A 21,674-nucleotide genomic window follows, 5' to 3' on the forward strand; every position below is an offset into this window, starting at 1 on the left:
TGGTAAAGGAGGGGAGCGTGTGGATGGTGGAGGTCTCTGGTCTCTCTTTGCTCATTTCCATGCGTTTCCTTGTTGCTGAGTTCCGGATCGTAACTAGCAATGGCACTGGACAGGTGACCCCCGGAGCTGCGCGGGGTGGAGCCTTACAACAAGGCCAGCTGCACTTGCAAGCTGTCTAGAGTATAGGAAGGTGGCTGTGACCTCTCTCCCCCATTCTATTATTCATTAAGCGGTGGGGCCGGCCTGGAGGAGGGGAACTCAGTAACTTGTTTCTCAGAAAAAAGAAAAGGAGTACTTGTGGCACCTTAGAGACTAACAAATGTATTTGAGCATAAGCTTTCGTGAGCTACAGCTCACTTCATCGGATGCATTCAGATTGCATCAGTCCCAGGGGCACCAGGGGTAACAAGCAATGCGATGCAGGCAAGCCAAAAGCGCTGAGGCTGGTAAACGCGAGCTGGACGGGTTTGCACTGAGATATCAGCAAAGGGCTCCCCTCAGGCAGAGAGGGAAATGCAAGAGGGGGTAGCTCTGGGCATGTCCTGCTCCATGTCACCTTTACCCAGGCCCACTCAGGTCATCCTGGGGCTGTTAGCTGTGCTTCCATGGGGCTCTTGTGATAGGGATGTACTGAAACCACCAAGCTTGGTTCATTTAGTGTCCTGCCCTGAGAGGGGAAAGGTGAAAACTTGATTTCCTGACCCCCAAACCTCTTCTACTACTGGGATTTGGGTGGGATTCTGTGTGGGACATTACACAGGCCATGCCCAGACACACTTTCACACACAGGGAATCCTGCCTACAGAGAACAGGTCACGCTCACAGGAATCCCCCATCCCTTCACGGGCACACTTCCATACACCGGCACGGCCACATGTAGTGACACAGGCAAACTCTTTGCACAAGTGCACCCCTGTAGGCACACCTTCATATGTACACTCGAAGGACACAGGTGCACCTTAATGCACACACACACACACACACGCATATACCACATTTCCCATGCACATATTGTGCTAGGCACTCCCACTCCCCCATTGCCCCTCAGACCTTCACCCACCACTTTGCATTATCCCCTCCCTCCTTCCAACCTCTTGGCTGCTGGCATGCAATGGGTAGATACAGCCTGGTAATGTGCTAGGGAAGCACAGTTTCCCCACCCTCGCACAGGCTGAGAGGAACATAAAACACAGAGGAGATTGCAGCTGTTTTATTATTTATGAAGCTTTGGTGATATCGCGTATAAATAATCCATGACTGTAAAGCGTTGCTGGCACTCTCGTTGAATATTCATGAGATATTTTTGTTGGGAACTTTCACCACCAATTCAAATCCAGACACAAAAATAAAAATCATCATCATAAAGATTTCATCTGTCACTTTGCAGCTTCAACCTCTCTCTCTCTCTCTCACACACACACATACAATTGAGGTTGGATTTTACAAAAAAGCCCTGCGGCCAACGTGCATCCAATGTGCTGAGCTCATTGGAAAACCTGGTCCTAAATAGTTCATAGGCCTGGTGAGCAGCATCTCACCCAGAATGTCTTATTTTTGTCTGTCTCCCCTTGAACCTCCTTCCCCCCCTCCCTCCCCCCCACTGTCTTTTTGCACATCACAGCCACTTTGGCAAGGACTTGCAACATAGACTATCCCCAACCAGCACTAAAGCCCTGGATGTTTTCACACTGTCACTGATGTGAAATGTGTAATTGGATTATAGAAGGTGCTTTCAGTGCCAGGCAAAGGAGGAACTGTGAGCAGGGAGTGTAAAGAGAATGCAAAAAAAAAAAAAAAAAGGAGGGAAAAACACTTAGGGCATCAGTTTCCTATTTAAGCAAAAAAAAATGATTGTATAGAAAATCCCTCTCCCCTGCCCCCCTTTTTATCAGCTCCCAGTGTTCTATCTCCCTCTCCTATCTGGATCCTGCACAGCATTTGTTCTGACTATGAAAGCTTGTCATGACTGGGTTTAATGAAGTTTAATTATCTTCTGCGATTCAATGAATAATTATAAATCTTTTCAAGATGCAATCACAAGCACTTCATGGTTCATTAATGGTGGAAAATCAATTGTAATTTGTGTAATTCCCCTCTCCTGGCTACCCTATGCTCGTCTCCCCACGCCCCTGCCTTGCATCCCCTTGTCTTGACAATGGGGAACAGTCCCTGTTTTCTTTTTGGAATTAATGAGGGTTTAGCGGAGTGCCATGCGAGGGGTAGGGGAATATGGAGAACACCATTAGGAAATGTAAGCAAGAGAGAGATGAAAGATACTAGGTAGAAAAGATGGCCAAGGTTTTGATGTTGCTTCCATACACTGGCTGCAACTATCTCATCCCATCAGCCTTGGAGACACCATGAGTTCTGGATCATAAATCTCCTTAGCCTGGAGGTGCTTATTTCTCCCTCTTGCTGTTGTATTAAAAAAATCCAGTTGGTTCCACTTCAGGGAATTATTTTTAAACATGCTGTCTCTTTTTCTTCTGTTGATCTGGGCCTTAACTTCTCCCTCCTTTGGACACGCGTTGCAAATTTCCATGCTGCAAAGCTTCCACGGGCTCAGAGCCCATGAGCAGTTTGAAAAATAACGACCACCAGTTTATTTTTGGAACGTTTGGAAGAACTGGAGCCATCACTCTTGGCATAGGAGGCTAGTTAGCGCCATCTTCTCTCTTTAAACTGCAGGTAATGTGCAAAACTGTCTGCAAAACGATTTCCAAAGTGACCTTTCTAATTGAAGCTCTTTAACCTTTTCGCACAATTACGGCTTCAAATTTTTACTGAATGCAAAAAGGGTGGCTGGTTTCACATTGATTTTTTTTTAAGGTTAAAAGATTAAAAAACATAATAGAGAGAGAAAGAGAGATGAAAATTAATGTAGTTGAGTTTGCAGTTTCCAGCAGCCCCAGGAGAGCTCTGTGACAAAGATGACATTTCCATGCAATTGACATTTCCCCAGTTGGAGCAATCCCTCCGATGTGTGGTTGCTTGTGTGTGGAGTCAGTTGTGAAGAGGATCATTTAGTTTCTTATTTCCATCTAACGGGGTCTAATTTCTCTCCCTCCCTGCTTATTCCCCCTTTTCAAATCTGACACACAAGTCTCAAGCTCTCTAACTCAGCTCCACTCTTCGCATGGGGTGGCCTTCGCTGGAGTTCCGGCTTTTTCAGCGCATCGTGAAGTTGCAGAGAAAATGAATGCTTCTGTTTTATTAAGAGAGGGATGAGGCTATTGGGAGCAATGATCCTCACGATCTGAGCCTCCAGTTGGCCCCAGGAAGCATGTGTCTATGTGCATGCCTGCATATGTGTTGGGGCATGTGTCCGTGTGCATGTGTGTTGGGTCTGTTCTTGCTCCTGTTTAAGTCAATGCCTTCAGTAGGAGCCAGGCTCTTTCTTTGTCTTGTCTACATGCATCCATGTTTTTATGTGTGCGCACACGTTTCTATATATGTATATAGGCACACATCTTTGCATGTGTATATGTATGTGCGTTCATGGGAGTGTACGTACATTCATGTTTGTATGAGCATTCAGACATTTGTACCATGTGCATGAATGCATGTGTGGAAAATCACATGTATCTTGTGAATCTGTGATTACATACAGTTACATGAATTGGTGTGCGTACATGTGTGTATGTGCATAGGTGTTCGTGTGAATGTGTGAAATGTGTCCGTATGCATGCTTGCTTACTTACACATGTATATTCAGACATGTATGTGTGAGGATCCTTGTGTCTAGAATCCTTGTGTGTGGAACTGAGAATACTACATGGCTTGTTAAATGGTCACTGACAGCTACTTTGTATAGTTTTAACCTTTATTTTTAATTCCCATTATTTCTCTTCTTCTTTGAAGCTGAAAAACTATTTGATTTTCCCAATGTTGACCTCTCTCTTTTTTTACCCTATATTATACAACATGCAGCATACAAAAGCCTGCTGTTGTCAATGACCAATGAGCGTACAAGTCACAGCGCCCCATAGCACACTATGATTAAATCCTCCTCTATGGCATAGACAGGATGGATGGTCAGGAGGACCTCTGGCAACCTCCACAACCACAGTGTCTCCTAACATCATACTGGGATATTGGCTCAGTATTGGTCAGGGTGCTATTTACTATTCTTATGTATCCAATTAACCATTGGAACATCTTACCAAGGGCCATGGTGGATTCTCCACCCCTGGCAATTTTTACATCAGGATGGGATGTTATCCTAAACGAACTGCTCTAGTGCAACACAGCCATTGGACTCAAGGTAGGAATTAGTACCGGGAAGTCCTATGGCCTGTGTTATGCAGGACAGTCTGCCCAATCACAGTGCCAAGAAGGGAAGCTGAAGGTGCTGCCAGTAGGGTGGGAGCACAGAGGCTGAGCAGAGGCACATGAAGGTGGGTGACTGCTGGACAGGGGCCAGAGCACAGGTAGTTGGTGAGCTAGGTGCCCAGGGGGTGGATGGAAAGGAATTGACAGACCGCGATCTATTGATTGTTGTGACTGGCTGTGGCTGCGCGTTTTCTTTGCAAAAAGTAAGACAAGCTGACTCGTGCTCTGCCCTACACCCAGAGTGGGCCAGCCGCCTCCTGGTGGCCCCAACGATGGCCCCACTGAGGGGTGCTGGAGGCTGGACAGGAAGCGTGTTACGAAGAAAACTCATAATTCAGGAGTTAAACCTCCAGAGCAGACCAAACCTGAATCAACCATCCTCCTCCTACAGCCATTCCTCTCATCCAGGGACTGAGCTGACCCAGCATTGCTCAGCAGGTGTGATCTAACAAGATCTCAGCTCGGGTCAAGCCCGGCAGGAGCCCCTGAAATGAAGGGGTAGAAAGGCCAAGTCTCCTGATGTCCTGGGGTCGAGAAGGTGTACGCGACCTTACTCAGCTCACTCGGAGATTGCCCACTCTGACCCTGCTGCCAATCACAGACCTCTTTCCTCTCCCTCCATCTCTCCTGGGTGCACTCAGGGTAAATCTGCACTTGGAGCTGATTCCCAGCTTGAGGAGGCATACCCCATCTTGCTCTGATCCAGCCGGCACGCTAAAAGAGAGTGCAGCCCCGGTGGCACGGGGAGCAGGAGGGGCCACCCGCCTCGAATACGCACCCAACCTCTTGGAGAGGATCGTCCTCAGGGCGGCTAGCCCCTCCCACCCCCACAGCTATACCCTAGTTTTGGTGCACTAGCTTGATCAGAGCAGGTATCTCACCTCAAGCTGGGAATCACCCCTCCAAGTGCAGACGTACCCACTGACTCTTTGCTGCCGAGGCACGGGTCCTGAAGGGTCTGCCAGCAGATGGGCTGTGGATGCACCCACGAAAGTAAGACGCAGCTGGGCTTACACCAGAAAGGCTCCTAACATAAGGCAGATTTCAGAGACGGGCTGTCATAAATATAAAGGGAAGGGTAACCACCTTTCTGTATACAGTGCTATAAATTCCCTCCTGGCCAGAGACAAAATCCTGTTACCTGTAAAGGGTTAAGAAGCTCAGCTAACCCGGCTGGCACCTGACCCAAGGACCAATAAGGGAACAAGATACTTTCAAATCTTGGGGGGGGGGAAAGACTTTTGTTTGTGCTCTTTGTTTACGTGTTTGTTTTCTCTTGGGACTGAGAGAGGCCAGACGGAAATCCATCTTCTCCAACCCATCCTAATCCAAGTCTCCAATATTGCAACCAGAAGAGGTAAGCCAGGCAAGGCGGATTAGTTTATCTTTTGTTTTATGTGAATTTTCCCTGTGTTAAGAGGGAGGTTTATTCCTGTTTTCTGTAACTTTAAGGTTTTGCCCAGAAGGGGATCCCTCTGTGTTTTGAATCTGAACACCCTGTAAAGTATTTTCCATCCTGATTTTACAGAGGTGATTCTTTTACCTTTTCTTTCATTAAAATTCTTCTTTTAAGAACCTGATTGATTTTTCATTGTTCTTAAGATCCAAGGGTTTGGGTCTGGGTTCACCTGTACAAATTGGTGAGGATTATTATCAAGCCTTCCCCAGGAAAGGGGGTGTAGGGCTTGGGGGGATATTTTGGGGGAAGACGTCTTCAAGTGGTCTCTTTCCCTGTTCTTTGTTTAAAACGCTTGGTGGTGGCAGCATACTGTTCAAGGACAAGGCAAAGTTTGTACCTCGGGGAAGTTTTTAACCTAAGCTGGTAAGAATAAGCTAGGGGGTCTTTCATGCAGGTCCCCACATCTGTACCCTAGAGTTCAGAGTGGGGAAGGAACCCTGATACGGGCCCTGCTGGGGACATGATATAAGAAGAACCTCCCTAACTGGCAGTACTGGCTGAGCGAGCCAGGGCATAGCACTGATCCGGGTGAACTAGGGACCAGACCAGCCAAGAGCCAGAAGCGCACGTCCCTTTCCCCTGCCACCCCAAGTTCAGCCTCCTCTGTCCAGCATGGCTCCACCCCAGCAGTCTTACTCCCTTCTGCTCCCCACTCCCACCCTTTGCTTCTCCCAGCAAGCCTCCTTCCTCTCTGCATCCTTTGTCTCCTTCTCCACCGGAGGTAGGGCCCAGAAATCCACTGCGGGCTTGGAGCCCTGTGGCCCAAGCCCATTGCTAATGAAGATCAGGACAGAGTCAGCAAAGCCCCATTTCCCTTTCTGTCCCCATTGGGCTTACATTCCTCAGCCTCACCTTCCAGGCTCTGCAGAACGCTGTCCCTGCCTACCAATCCCGCCCCTCTGGCTCCTCCATTGCTCTCTCCATCTTCTTCTACCACTCTCCTGCCCGCTTCCCAGTTTCTCCCCTTCCCCATCCCGGGTTTGGCACAGCCTCTCCCATTGCACACACTCTCCCTCCCCCTCCTCAGCATCCTCACATAGGAACAGCCATCCCGTCTCTCCCATGAGTCAGGCTGTGAGCTCTTTGAGACAGGGCCCTGCTCTGTAAGGCTCTCTGTGCTAGATAAATAATAAAAGAGACATTGAACTCCCCATCCCCCCTACCCCAGCCTCCTTTAATTAGTGAGGTGATAAGAGACCAGCAGCTGGATTCAGTATCCCTGCCTCCTCCCAAACCTGCCACAGTACACCCTGCTGCCAGCAAGGCTTGTGGTGCGTCAGCGCCGTGCAGACAGGGCTGGCACGCTCCAAGCACTTTGCCTTCCAGGGTGATTTATGGGCCCTGTCAATCCAGCAGACTGAACGGCAGAGACAGCTGGAGCATACAGCGAGCGGGAGTAGCAATCCATCAGCACTGGGTGGGAGTCACCCAGGAATCCATCAAAAGCTTCATCATGCAAAGGCAGAAGAGAAACAGAGGAGAGAGCTGAGATTTCTCGGTGCCTGGGTGCTTCCGAGATATAAAAATAAAACAAGATGACAGACACTGAACAACATTTCCGGTGTTTGTAGTGACTCTGGTAGACCAGCTTTAAGACACAAATTACAGTGTCTCACACAGCCGGGCGTGGCTTTCTGGTGTCCGAGGAACCAGCAGCAATCACAAAGCTCTCTCCCTCTGCTAGCCACAGAGCCTTGTGGCGGGTATTAATTGCCTCTGGGTACAACAACGGACAGTTTTGATTGTTAGGCCATTTTAATTGCTAGGAAGCCAGCCCTAGCTGCCTTCTTTCCAGGCTGTCCACGGCAGAGGAGAAAGATGATGCCCTGCACTTTGAAGAAACAATGCAGAGCAACCTGCAGCTTCCTTTAATGTGCAATGAATTTTGTATTCCAACCCAGTGCTGACTCCTCAACAGGCCCTCACAGCCCCCCCCCCCCCGCACACGTGTGTGCAAGCACGTACACACGCAAAGATGCACAGCCCCAACCACAAGCAAGCACACAGAGAGGCACGCACAAGCAGATACAAAGACACAAACACACAAAGAAACATTTAAACACACAGGAACACACATATCAGTGCAGGCACGCACACAGGCCCAGAGACACATAAACTCACAGCAACAGGCTCTCACATGTAAGTCTGCGCACCGTCTACAAGCACAGGAAGGGACACACAAAAGGAACACAACCATCCAACCCCCCCCACACACACACAAACACACACACATATCCATGGTCTGTGCAATCAGAATCACACTCACTGCGTGCCCCATTCTACAATTCCATAGACAGATGTGGAATGTTCCCCAGCAACAAAAGCTCCTTTCACCCCAGACTCCATCAGCAAACAAGAGACAGTGATTCTTTCCGAACCTGCTCTGGACACATGGGAGAGAGATGGGGAAAAGAAAGGAGTGTCTGATGTGGAGGAAAGAAAAGCAATTTCACTTGCAATAGCAAACAGCAGAACAAAGCACATTATGTCTTTTTGCTCCAAGGGCAGATACTGATGTTGCGGTGAGTCACGCTGATTACAGGTTAAGTGTGTGTTCCCACAGCTGGGGAAAGATGGAGGATGCACTGAGACATGTAGGAAGAGGATAAACCAGCTCCAAAGTTGGTGAAGAAAAATAATCCAGAGAGCAAAAGGATTCAGGATCCAGAGGGCTGCAGGACATGATGGGGTGAGTAGGAGACAGAGGATGGGCATGAGGGGGCAAGGGTTAGGAACATGTGGACGCTAGGGGCTGGGGTGGACAGGAGGGGCTAGAGCAGGTGGAAGGAGCGGGAGGTAAGGGCTGAGGGTAGGTGCATGCAGAAGAACAGCAGGCGTGGTGAGTCAGTGCGGCTGAGACAAGGAGGTTCGGACGGGTTCTGATCCAGGCTTCTCTCCAGCCTGTGTTGCCTTGCCCCCAGGGCTCAGCCGTTCCCAGTCAGCTCAGCAGCCTCCATGCTGACCTCGTTTATTCCCCCGCCCCCACCAGACGCAAAAACATCAAGACAACTTTCAGGAGCTGCTTTCACAGCCTGAAGCAGGGCCGGGCTGCGTCTGTCTCACCTTGGGCAGAGCCTCTGGGGCCGGCGGCATCACAGACAGGACGTGGTGCCATTCTGGTTTATGATCCTTTTATCTCCCTGGCCAGGGGATCATATCCAGCTTCCCCCACCAAGGGCAATGAAGCCTCAGACATTACACATCACCCAAAGGACTGCATGCCCCTTAATCTCAGGGGAGGATTCTCCTCCAGGCTTCAGCCTTTTATTAGCCATTTGTTGCTCCAGCTGCAGCCCGGAGCATAAAGGAATCTTTTATTTTTTAAGTCAGCCTTTAAGTTGGGCCTCATTAAGGCCTCAGACGGTGCCCCAGGCCACACACGGCACTGAGAGAAGGCAAGAGAGAATGGCTTTCAAGCCTGGATGGCTTTGTCTGCGCTGCTAAATGCACACAGCAAGGGCACAGAGCATCCAGCTGCTTCTGGAAAAGATGAGCCAAAACCTCCAGGCCTTCCCCCTCCCACCCGGACATTGGATAGCTCTGATAAACAGGAATGTCGATCTGACCCAGACCTGGCTTGGGTTTTGCAAGTTATTTACTTGGATTGCAGTAGCATCTCAGAGCCCCAGGCATGGGCCGGGGCCCCGTTGTGCTAGGCGCTGAACAGACACACAGCAAGGACAGGCCCCACATCAAAGAGCAAATCCAGCTTCTTCAGACCCACCCCAACTGATACCAAGAATGCTATTCAATGCAGAGTATGTGTAGCCTAGTGATTTACAGCAGGAAACTGGGAGCTGGCTCTGACACTGACTCACCATGTGATCCGATGAAGTGAGCTGTAGCTCACGAAAGCTTATGCTCAAATAAATTTGTTAGTCTCTAAGGTGCCACAAGTACTTCTTTTCTTTTTGCGGATACAGACTAACCTGGCTGCTACTCTGAAACCTAATAGAATGTTAGGAACCATTAGGAAAGGGACGAGACAAAAAATGTCATAATGCCACTATATAAATCCATGGGACACTCCATCCCAAAAAAAGATATATTGGAACTGGAAAAGGTCCAGAGAAGGGCAACAAAAATGATGAGGGGTCTGGAACAGCTTCCATACGAGGAGAGATTTAAAAGACTGGGACTGTTCATTTTAGAAAAGAGACGACTGAGGGGGGATATGACAGAGGTCTATAAAATCATGAATTGTGTGGAGAAAATAAATAGGAAGGTGTTATTTACCCCTCCACATAACACAAGAACTAGGGATCACACAATGAAATTAATAGGCAGCATATTGAAAACAAATAAAAGGAAGTATTTCTTCACACAACTCGCTGTCATCCTGTGGAACTCCTTGCCAGCGGATGTTTTGAAGGCCAAGAGTATAAGTATAAAGGGGTCAAAAAAGAATTAGGTAAATTCATAGAGGACAGGTCTATCAATGGCTGTTAGCCAAGATGGTCAGGGTTGCAATCCCTTGCTCTGGGGGTCCCTAAGCTTCTGACTGCTAGAAGCTGGGACTAGAGAACAGGGGATGGATCACTTGATGATTGCCATGTTCTGTTCATCCCCTCTGAAGCACCTGGCACTGGCCACTGTCAGAAGACAGGATAATGGGCTATGGACCATTGGTCTGACTCAGTATGGCCATTCTTATGTTCTTAAGAAATTTCACCCCTTTGTGCCCGTTTCCCCTTCTGTAAATGGAGACAATAATGCCTCCATCACTGCAGTGTTGTGAAGCTTCTCTAATTCTTTGTAAAGGGCTTGGAGATCCGCCAGTGAAAGGGGGTAGGAGTGTTAGCTTACTACGTAGGCAGGCAATGGGGCACAGGCTGCTTAGAGGGCTGCACAAGACATTCTTCCTCCCTACCAGCTGTGCGGCTGCTAGTGGCGAGGCATCGGGTTTCAGTGGATCCTTCTCATCCCCAGGAGGCAGGTGCCCCCTGACTCCTTTGTTCATTGTGTACGGGCAGCTGCCCAATAAAACACTGCTGCCTCTGCTTTTTTCAGCCCCCTGCTGTTCCCCTCACCGGCCTGGTAACTGACATGGTGCTGGAGGTAATTTCTTTTCATTTTAAATAAATAATCTTTCAACAACTCAGGCAGCTGAGTTCATTCTTGATCTTGCATCAAAGGGGAGAGGACTGCCCTTCCCGGGCCGAAAAGAAGAGCGGGACTTGGGTCTGTAATTACATTTGCTTTCCCTGCGTTTTAAAAATAAGATGCACACAGAGAGCCTCGTGTCATGGGCCCAGAGTAACAAAGGAAGCTGCCTCTTGATTGTCTCCTAGATCTGCTCCCACAGAACAACATGATCTCGACCACATGGATAACGCAGGTGCAGGGGCCTGGTTAGTTCTCCCTGGATGCCCTGGCTCTAGCAGCCTGGAGGGAAAGAGCAAAACCACCTCACTGGCTGCCGGTGATAAGAGCAGAGTGAGCCCCAGGAGGTGCTAGGCCTATTCTCTGACATTTTACACAAGAACTATGCTCCTGGGGCATTGCTCACCCGCGGCAGGGTCAGGCCATCGCTGGGAAGGATGCTGGAGAGAGGTGGGTCAGTGTCTCTACGATTTCTAGGCAAGTCACCCGCTAATTGTGGTAAAGGTGCAGCTGGCACTGGGTCCCTTCGCTTCCTCCCCATTGTGTGGGCTCAAGTTTCTCCATCAGGGTTGACAGGAAGCCCCACATACCCGGACCTCAACGTTACATCCCAGCTGACCAGGAGTTCCTTCAACCAAGGCACTGAGTGAGCTTCAGTGCTAGCAACTGTATGGGTCATAGCCGCACTGCGTGGGCAACCTGGCAGCATGGCCCCAATTCCTGAAGTCCTGTCCCAGCATGCACTGGGTTCCATGTAAAACCTGGGATGAATTCTAGGGAGGCCAGTGTGTCCTTTGCTGATTGCCAAGTCCCTGCTGGAGGCGGTGTCCTGGGGGCTGGGATTACACTCGGAGAAGCTCCTCTCATAGGGGGATAGAACGAAAGGCTCTCGTTATCTCAATGCAAAAGGAGCACACTGCAGTTCCCTTCCCAATGCACCTCTGCTCAGAGCCGTCCTTTTCAATGGAAAAAATAAAGGACTTCAGTAGCCGAGGGCTTTGCCGAATGGGTTGTGTAAATGCTGTCTGAGGAAAGGAGTTTAATAGAGGAAGAGCCACTGGCCTTTGCTGTTGCCCAGGTTAACCCCTTCAGACCCATTCTAGATCCTTGGCCAGCGGGTTTTCTTTTCCATTATTAGCTCCGTCCAACAAAGACTAACATACTTGGGGCCAAATCCATCTGGTGGGGTCACTCTAGTTAATTCAGGACTGACTCAGGTAAAGCCCCATTGATATCAATGGGAGCTCAGTGAGACTTTGGCCTTTGGTCCAGGCATTGCATGAACTAAAAGAACCTCTCCTACCTCTCTCACCCTCTTTCTCCCTTTCCACAGGGTACAATTCCTCCTTCCACCTTTCCCAGCCAGTCTGACGTGGGAGGGTGACAGAAAATCAGCCTTCCTTGCCATCTGCATCCCAATTGCTCTGCAGGGATTCGGGTTGCATTGCAGCTGTTCCACTCCAGTGGCTGTGGGGTTGGGGGGAGGACAGGACAAGTGTGGCATGTCTGGACAGACCAGGCTTCAGCTCCGCTTTTGTCTGGAAATCTTGCTGGGCCTGCCTGCTCCAGCCGTCTGGGGCCACTGTGCATTCTCCTCCATGCAGCCCCACAACGTATCTGCTGATCTGCAGTCCGATGCACCTGGCCTATTAAAAACTAGTGAATGGTAATAAAAGAAAATGACATTGTGGGGCATTATAAAAGAATGAAATTGTTTGTGCAATTTGTTTCTGCCCCAGATAGTTCAGATGATCAACATTTTACAAAAAATGCTCCCTCCACTTCCTGGCATATGTTATTATGGTTATTAATAGCAAGGGACAGCTCTTTGCACAGGTATATTTATTTCCTCCACAGCGCTGTCACCCCCTTGCTGGTGTCCCACACCCCTGCAACGTGCCCTGCCACATGGCGCAGGAGGCAAACTGGAAGGCAGGGACCATCGTTCGCTCTGCAGCTTCCCAGTCAAAAATCCTCCCCATTCAGTCGCCCAGGAGGGGCTGAAAGGTTAGATCCTATCACTGGAATTGCATTACCTGAATCTCATTGCTCTATTAGTTTCTGTTCCTACCCAATGAATTGAGGCTGCCCTTTAGGAGACATAAATACGCTGGCATTTACCTCCTCCCCCATGAGCCAATGGGAACGTGGGCTGCCACATAGCTGCTCCTCAGTAATGAGGGAGACTTTCTCCCAACCTTCTTTTATTAGTGCCAGCCAAGCCCTGGGCATCACCCTGGATACCCTGAGCCTTGAAACTGCACAAGCCCCTGCTGTTCCCACCATGGGACGAGGAGAGGCACCAGGAGTTTCTTCACGTGTCCCTATCATGGGATCATAATAAGCCCCCTGTGGTTTTCCAGGTGTGCTAATCACAGAGCTGTGAGAGGCCTCAGGTGTGTCCAAAGTGACCCTACCTCTGCACCATGGTAAGCCTCAGGTGGTCCCCATCACTAATCCACAACAAGCCTTAGGGACCCCCATTCTTGAACCACAACAAGTCCTGCGCATTCCCCCAAATGTTTCCCCTCACTAGACACAGCTGTTTCTCCAGGTTCCTCATCACTGAACCACGATGGGCCTCAGGTGTCCCATATCATGGCACCAAGACAAAGAATTTGTTGAGCCATCACGTCAACTAAACCCTCCTTTAAAACACATGCCATGGAACACATCCCAGCCGGAGTACTGGCCGGCTAATGGTCAAGGCGCTACCCTGGGACTCGGGAGATCCAGGCTCTAGTCTTAGCTCTGCCACTGTGCTGCTGGGTGCCTTTGAATGAGTCACTTTGTGACTCTGTTTCCCTTCCCACCCTTTATCCATCTTGTCTGTCTACACCATAACCTGGGTGGGGGAAGTGACTGTGTCTGTACAGTGCCAGGCACAGGTCTTGACTGGGGCCTCTGTGTGCTACTGTAATAGAGGATAATGATTTTCCAGCATTGGTGCAGGCAGGAGAAGAGCCAGGAGTGTCTGGAGAGCTACTTAACCCTAAGATCCTCCCACCTACAGCACGGCCTGGAATTCTGTCCACAAGGTGGACTGTTGATTTTTTCCTGGGACAGATACAGTGCAAAATTCCCTTCTTCCATGCAGCTCATAGGACGTGGCTGCTTTTCTATTTCCCACCGCTCTTTTGCGCTGGGAACATACCCCAGGCTGTCACTCTGGCTCCCATCCATCCATCGCCCAGGGAACCCAGGCAATCATGAACGTCAGAGACTTCGAGACACTGGTGGAGTGCACCTCCTCCCTCCCCGCCTCGTATGCTTGTCACAGGCTCAAGGTAACATTGTATAGACATTTAATAACACAGCTCCTTAGGCTGCAGACAATAGGAGATGGTGGAACTAAGGCCCCTCAGAATGAGGAGCCTCGTGAGTCTATTTACTTCTGCAGGTTCGGGCGGGATCTGTAGAAACTTCCCAGCACAACAAGGATGCCCATCCTGGGAGAGAAAGGCCTAGAGGCAAGCTGCCCGCCTGAGGAAATCTAGTAATTCTCAGGTGGGAAATGCCAGGCACAGTGATTTTGTTCATTGCTCAGATGAGCAATGACATTTCCTTCTTTCGTTCTTGGCTTCAGTTCCGCTGTGCTGCAGCAATGAAGACACATTAGAGACTGGTCTTTGGGCTTGGGGGAGTCTGTGAAAATTTAGGCCCCTGGCGCAGCTGTACACAAAGCCCTGCCATCTCTCTCAGCACCACAGAAATGCAGCCAAACACCCCACAACTTGAGGGCTCTGGAAAGCTGGATCCAGCCGTTATGACCTGAGCCCATGTATAGTCAGGGGCAGGGGTTGAGTACAATGGCCCATCGTTCCTGTTCTCTAGCACAGCTCAAGTTTCTACTGCCCCATGCTCTCCAAGGGAGACCTGCTCTCTCTGCCCTTCACTGTCCAAGAGACACCGCTCTTTGTCCCTTCTTGAGCCTACCTACCTACAGTCCTAACCCCAGCATCTCTTTGGGACCCCGCACTCTGGATGTCCTCATTGTCCATTCATTCCTCCCTCCTGACCAAACCCATCAATGCCCCCCAGCCCCTCACTATGAAGGCTCCTTTCTGCACTAGGTATCTGTTGTGCTGTTTGGGGGGAAAAGCAGCAGCAGCTAAGGAAACTCCCAGGATTTGCAGACCAGTGAACTTCATCTTGGTTCCAAGGAAATCACTTGAGAGGAATTGAGGCTAGAATTGTACAATACTTGGGGCAAGGAGACAGTGATCGGGTCAGCCCAACATTGCTGTTGTAAGGGAAACGAATCCCTCCCTGGCTTGGTGGACATAATACAATAGTAAATAGAGGTGACCTGATAATTTACGTGGCCTCTCAAGGGCAAGGGGCCAGACTGATTTTAGTAATGCTGGGGTAAATCCAAAGTGATGCCAGAAGCTTCAGTGGAGTTCCTCCAGATTTACACTTGTCTGAGATTAGGTTCAGGCCCCAGGCTGCATCGTTATCTCAGACGTTGGTATGCAATGGGAAACAAAAAGGCATGGCAAGCAGCTGCTCCACTGGGTGGAGAGAGGTTAATAGTGAACTGCTGCAGGGGTCAGAGTTACAGGAACCAGAGTTATTTCGTATAAAAGGGCCCATGTAATAAGCAGAATTTCACTGGATTCAGCCTCAGCCACGGACTCTTTGCTGGCGAAGGAAAGTCTGGGTCTGTCAGCAGGACAGGCGTGGAGCAGGACAGACAGTGCAGCCATTCAGGTGAAACTGCACCCACCATGAACTGAGCGTAGAGACATGGACGAACCAAGCCCAACAGTGCCCCTCCCCAGCCAGCGTTCTAGTAAAACAGACATGGGGTAAAATCCTGGCCCCATTGAAGTCAATGGCAAAACTCCCATAGGCTTCACTGGGGCCCAGATTTTACTCCCTCAGCTCTAACTATCATTATCCAAGTTGTGGGCATTTATGAATATAATATTTCCAAGTTCTCTCCTCTTGGCTGGGACATGGCTGAATGAAGCAAGAGAGAGATACATGTACATGGGGATACCTCACAAGGTATTGCAAGGAGGAAGAATTTTCTTAAGATTATTAATTATTCAGAACTGTTCACTGAATTCTGTGGATTGGCCACAAACCTTTGATAAAACTTCCGTGGATAGAGCTAAGTTGCTTCTTTGCAATTGGCCAGCCAAGTCACACGGAACAATTTCTGATTGGATGAGCATGCAAGTCCCCAGCATGAATACTCACATGTGCAAATGTAAACGTTGATTTCCATCAGTGCTTGTGCACATGACTTTGGACCCTGATTTCCAGGAGGTCTGTGCTGGTAAAATGCAATCGCTCGAATGTCTGTGGAAAGCAAACACAAAAGGAGAATGAACCTGGTGGCAGTGAATTGTTACAAATTCAGAAGTCCATAAACTTTGATTTTTGCAGTATTCGTCCATTTCCAGCAGAGGGGGCTGATACATGTTGGCCAGAATTTTCAGGTGGGCTCAGCAATCACTACGGACCGGGGTCAAGTTTTCCAAAGAGCTCTGTAGCACGTTGGGTGAATTAGAAAATCTGGACATTAGCAAGTTAGCTGAAGTCAAGTACCTGGTTTAATCATATTGGCCAACATACTGCAGACTTCCTCCTTCTACCATCCCAGGCTGCATTACATATTGGGTTTTATTATTTACATGTTTCACACTCATCTTTCTTTAGGAATTGTAGCTATCCACTTCACCTCTTCCTCTACCCCACAAGAGTTCCTCAAGCAGCATCATGGGCAAAATTCTACAGGGCTTTAACAAGGGGTCACAGTGCAACTCTGACACTTTTCAGGCTTAACCGAGGTGTCTAGGGTGAATCGCTACCACCTGCTTTCAGCAGGAGGGACCTTCATCTGTGCTACTGGCAACACAAAACTACCTGGCAACACAAGCGCTCTGCTCCAGGCTCCACAAGCCCTGTTCTTTCCCAGTGCAGGCTAGCTCTTTACACACCCCACTTTGTTACACTCGAGTGCCTAGTCCGTTGTCTTCTGGACATCCACAATGCACACTGATCTGCTGCCTCTTCTGGAAGCAATGCACTCATTTACTGGTTTCACCTTAGTTTAATACTCTCCTTAGCACAAGGCACTATAGCCATCTCTATAGTAAACCCAAACTGAAGTTCATTTAACAGAGCTTGAGGTAAAGGTTCAAATAAAAGCAAAGCACGAGAATTTGGAAACATAAGGTTACATGTCTAAGACAAACTTAAAACACAAGCTATAGCCTGTACTTATTAACAAGTTCCTTTCCTATCTAATAATGACTCGTTTGAGTTCTGCCTCAGCCCTTGCTTTTCCATTCTCCGCGCACACGTTTTTCTCTCCAGCTTTCAATTACCATTCCTTTTAAATGTTCACACTCTTATTTCTCACCCAACCGTCAGCCTTTACAGGGCTTGACCAGTCCAGTGTGGGGGACCCACTTGTCATGAGACACTCCTGCTGGCAGAATGTTGCCTCCATAATGGATAATATCTGTGCACTCTTTCCTTCTCTTATACAGTCCCAGACCTTTGTCTTTAACAAATCAAGTCTGCATCTACTCCAGACTGTAAACTCTGGGCTGGGCCGCCAGATGTCAATTCTTCTCAATTTTGACTGAGTCAGCTCTGAGACCTCCTCTGCCTTAAAGGACAAGTTTCACCTACACCAGTTTTGGAAACCAATATTCTACGTATTACATAACTCTGGAAATGTTTCCTGTACAAACATCCCACAATGTCCTTTGGTGAAATATCCGGAAGGTAGTCGGACACAGATGTAATATATTTGCCAGGGCATGCCTGGGCATACCCATGTCACAGCACCCTAAACAGAAGAAATGACTCGTTTGAGTTCCTGCCTGCCCAATTCTCAGCCCTTGCTTTTTGATTCTCTGTGTGTACATTTTTCTCTCCAGCTTGAAATTAGCATTCCTTTAAAATGTTTTCACACTCTCAAATTGTTTCCTAAATGTGCATATTAGCCAGTGAAACAGCTTGGCTTAGTTATTCCACACGCACTAACATCCATCTCAACAAAAGTCTATTACACTTAGTATGCCTTCCCCTCACTTCTCAGGCTCATAAAATTCAGGGGCACTAATGAAACCAGCTCTGTGGCTCTTTACACTGGTGCTAGAGAGTTCAGAGTGTCAAGCACTGGGAGAAGTGACACTGTTTTGCTTTGAGAGCAGATGTTTGCAAAAGACCAAGAGAGCTGGATGTTGGCGTGAGGGTTCAACAAGCGTCCATGAACACTACCCAGGGCAACATTCAGTCATGTCCATAAGCAAGCACACTCTTCACTGGCACCAATGGTAAAAAGGCACCTCTCTGGCAAAGGAATGCATTTTGGTGACATTAGCCCCGATGCCATTTCTGTATGGCTCTTTGTGGTCCAATAACTCTTGGAAGGAATACTGTGAAAACAGTCTTTTATCTTGATGGAAAATTGGAATTGAAGACAAAAAAATGATCATTTGAGGGGAGATGAAACCACACCAGAAAAGTGATTCTACTGATTTTGGTTGCCTGCGGTGGTGAGGACATTTGTTTTTCACTCAGCTTCAGTGGAGTCAAGGCTCTGGCCTGCTTTCCCAAAGTAATCCTGGATCTATGCAGAAGGACATGTGAGACAATCAGCTTTCCCCAAGTCATATCAGTGAATTTGGCACAGGGGCTCTGACTTTGTGATGGGTGAGACAGTATCCAACTGGAGCAGTCCTGCTCCCCTCCCTGCTCAGCTGACAGAGAGAAAATATGCACCGATATGCATTTGTGCAGAGGACTTCTCTTTTTAATTGTGCAGGTCACAGACAAGCTTGCACTGACCTCTTAGGAACATGCATGCTAAATATCGAGCTCGGGAGTTCCCCATGTCATTGCACTGCATTCTCTATCACCACAAAGTTCTCATTTTCCCTGCCAGGCACCAGTGCTGCATTCTCTTATTACCCTGTAGGTACAGGTGCCATTGTCTAGGATGGGCACCGCACTCTTTGCTGGTCTGAAACTGCCCCTTGCTGATCCTCACACACACAGGGCCTGATTCTGATCTCACACACATCAGGATAAATGAGGTGGACTCCAGTGGAGCTACATGGAATATCTCCAGTGTAACACCAAAGAGGTCAGAAAAGAGTCTAGAAGCAAGAAATCGGGAGCTGGCAGAGAGCGCAGTTTGACAGCCTTCTCGATTTTGTACATATCAAAAAGGCCCTAGAGCCAATAGAGAAATCCCCCTACACTGCCTGGAACCAGCCTGATCTTTATGGCCAGCCCACTCTGAGGGCCACCACGCACAGGGCAAGAGGCCCTCTGCAGGGGTCATGATTCCAAGAGAGACTTGGACAGATGGGGGCTGATCCTCCATCTCATGCTGCTTTTACACCAACATGGCCCCAACTTCACCAGTTCCTGCTCATGTGCAGTAGAGTTACACACAAGGTCAGATTCAGGCCCATGGGCAGCTCTTACATAGGACTTTCCAAACAGGGACTAACCTAACTTCACAAGCTCACCTCCCTCCCTCCGAGAGGGTCAGTCAGACAGCATTAGCATCGCCATTCAACAGAGGCACTGAGGCTTGTGGTGGGCCCAAGTCAGAACGGGGAGTGGAACACGGAACGTCCTCTCGCCTAGCTCTTTGCTCAGTCCACTAGACCATGCTGCTGTCAGTCAGGGTGCTGCCATCAAGCAGTAAGACCAGAAGCAAGGCTGTGCTATGTGATGCTGAGTGTTGGAGAGGTGTTGGCCTAAGGGGAGGTTTGGTTAGGGGGGCTTTTCAATGGGGGGGATAGAGGTGGAACCTGCTCGTGTCCTTCCCCTCACAAAACACTAGCCTTCCAGGTTTCCATTGTGAGCCCCTTCATTGCCTCTATTTTAAAGACAAGCTCCGGGCCCCTTGTGCTCAGCTTGGGCAATCCATCCCCAATGAACTGTCACAGCCTTGTCTTAGGGACCTCTCAGACTTCATACACGCCTCTCAGCACACCTGCAGATTGTAGGTGATCCGCAGCAGATTCAGATGCTAACCCACCAAAATGGCTAACCACCCCCAGCTGCAGCTGGCCATCCCACGGGCTCCCAAACAAAGGTCGCAAGAGCTAATCATGGCTGCAGGGGGTGCTGCAGGCATACAACCAGCCAGCCAGCACCAAAACCTGGCTCCTATAAGTGGCTGGGCTGAGAAGATGAGAACCAGGCCAGGGTTAAGAGTTCAGGTTCAAGGCTGCATAGAATTCCACTGTGAATTTAACTGCACCAAAATTGCACAGTCTCTGCCATCTTGGGCCTCGTCTACGTTGGGCCCAGGACACAGGCCTCCTTCCAGCTGTGGATCTGTCATGGAAGCAGAGCTGTGGGGGGCTCAGGGGCATTGGGAGATCCAGATCCGAAACCAGCCAACTATGAAATGTCTGGATGGAAGGCTCCAGTCTGGTCGCATTTCTAGCTGTAATAGAATCAGAGCAGAATCCTGGAATGATGATAGGAGATGGCATGGATGACTGCTCTACATCGTGCCTGGGGAGGCGTAACCCCTGCACTTCCACCCTACATGTGCTCATCGCTGTGGGAGCTTCTCCTGGGAGGGGATGCTGCAGAGGGGAGGTGTTGGGTGCTACGGGGGTCTGTTTGGGGGCGGCAGGGTGCCCACTCTGTAGGGGAAGGGGCATCTCTGCTTTGGTGGCTGGGCGAGGGAAGAGTCCAGGATGGCTGGCAGCTGGAAGGGTGGAAGGCATTCGGGCTGTCCGTATCTTGATCAGATCACTGCTATACTGTGTCTAGGAGAGCGGGGCTGTGGGGAGGCTTCTAGCCATGCAGCTGCAATGCAGTAAATGTGCAGAGAGCCCCAGCACCCTGAAGAAGTGGAATGAGCCAGTGCTGCCCTCCCTGCTCTCAGGCTCCTACCCCTTTAAACCAGAGCTCAGAAACTCAGCCTGCCATCAAGTCTCCTTCTTCCCCCTCCCCACATCTACCTGTCTGCGGGGGGGAGGAGGAGGTGCCTGGGAGCGGAGTATAAATCAGGGGCTATATCAGAACATTTCATCCCTGACTGTGTAAAGAGCAGCTTTTGTGACTTCCTGATGTGATTTACCATACAGTGACAACCTTTAATGTCCGCTGGTGTTATAATCTACTTTATCTTAATACAATCTTTCCCTGCTGAACCCTCCGGAGTCTTAACAGCTATTTTCAATGGAGCTTTTTTTATTATTATGACTTGATACTGTGATTACTGTCGCACTCCTGCTCTTTGTAGAAGGGGAAATTAATAAGTTTTTTCTTAAGCACTTTGCACCAGAACTGAATACCAATCAGCCCTCAAGGCGGGCTCCCGCGCCCGCCTGATTCAATTACCAACCTTTGCTCTGACTTTCCAAGACACAGCAGTTTTCAGATCAACAGCATATCAGCACAAACAGGCCACGCTCAGCTCAAGCACCCAGCATCCGCGGCCCATGGGTTGGGTGGAGGGAGGGGATCAGGGTGTGCGGCTTTATTCTCCACCCCACACTGCACTACTCCTGTTGAGTCCCACATAAATATCCACCTAACTAACCCTCAAGGAGTCACCTGACCAGCCTCTACTGCACCTTGATACTAGGGGGTCACAACACTGCCCTCCACCCCCACCCTTCTCACAGAGCCACTGCACAGGCCTCCCCAGCCCCCCTCCCCCTCAGGGAGCCACTGAGCCGACCTCCCCTCCTCCCTCCCCCTCCAGGAGCCACTGCACAGGCCTCCCCAGCCTTCCTCCCCCTCATGGAGCCACTGAGCCGACCTCCCCTCCTCC

At 49.4% G+C, this 21,674-nt stretch overlaps 1 protein-coding gene across 6 annotated transcripts in view; it reads right to left on the reverse strand.

The window, feature by feature from the left end:
- UBIAD1 (UbiA prenyltransferase domain containing 1) overlaps positions 1-21,674 on the reverse strand; it is a 100,885-nt gene that overhangs the window by 27,921 nt on the left and 51,290 nt on the right. For 3 of the 6 annotated variants that reach the window (XR_006286431.1, XM_037881198.2, XM_043531674.1), the window contains exon 3: positions 16,103-16,204. Coding sequence is in view for 5 of the 6 variants with exons in the window: in XM_037881198.2 (XP_037737126.1) it covers positions 16,103-16,204 (102 nt within the window). In the remaining variant the exon portion in view is untranslated. Of the gene's footprint in view, positions 1-10,880; positions 10,996-11,904; positions 12,551-14,182; positions 14,491-16,102; positions 16,205-21,674 lie in introns of those variants that run through there. The other 3 variants (XM_043531673.1, XM_043531672.1, XM_037881201.2) reach the window with 3 other exon arrangements.

This window comes from Chelonia mydas, chromosome 18 (assembly GCF_015237465.2).
Source record: "Chelonia mydas isolate rCheMyd1 chromosome 18, rCheMyd1.pri.v2, whole genome shotgun sequence".
Lineage (NCBI taxonomy): Eukaryota > Metazoa > Chordata > Testudines > Cheloniidae > Chelonia > Chelonia mydas.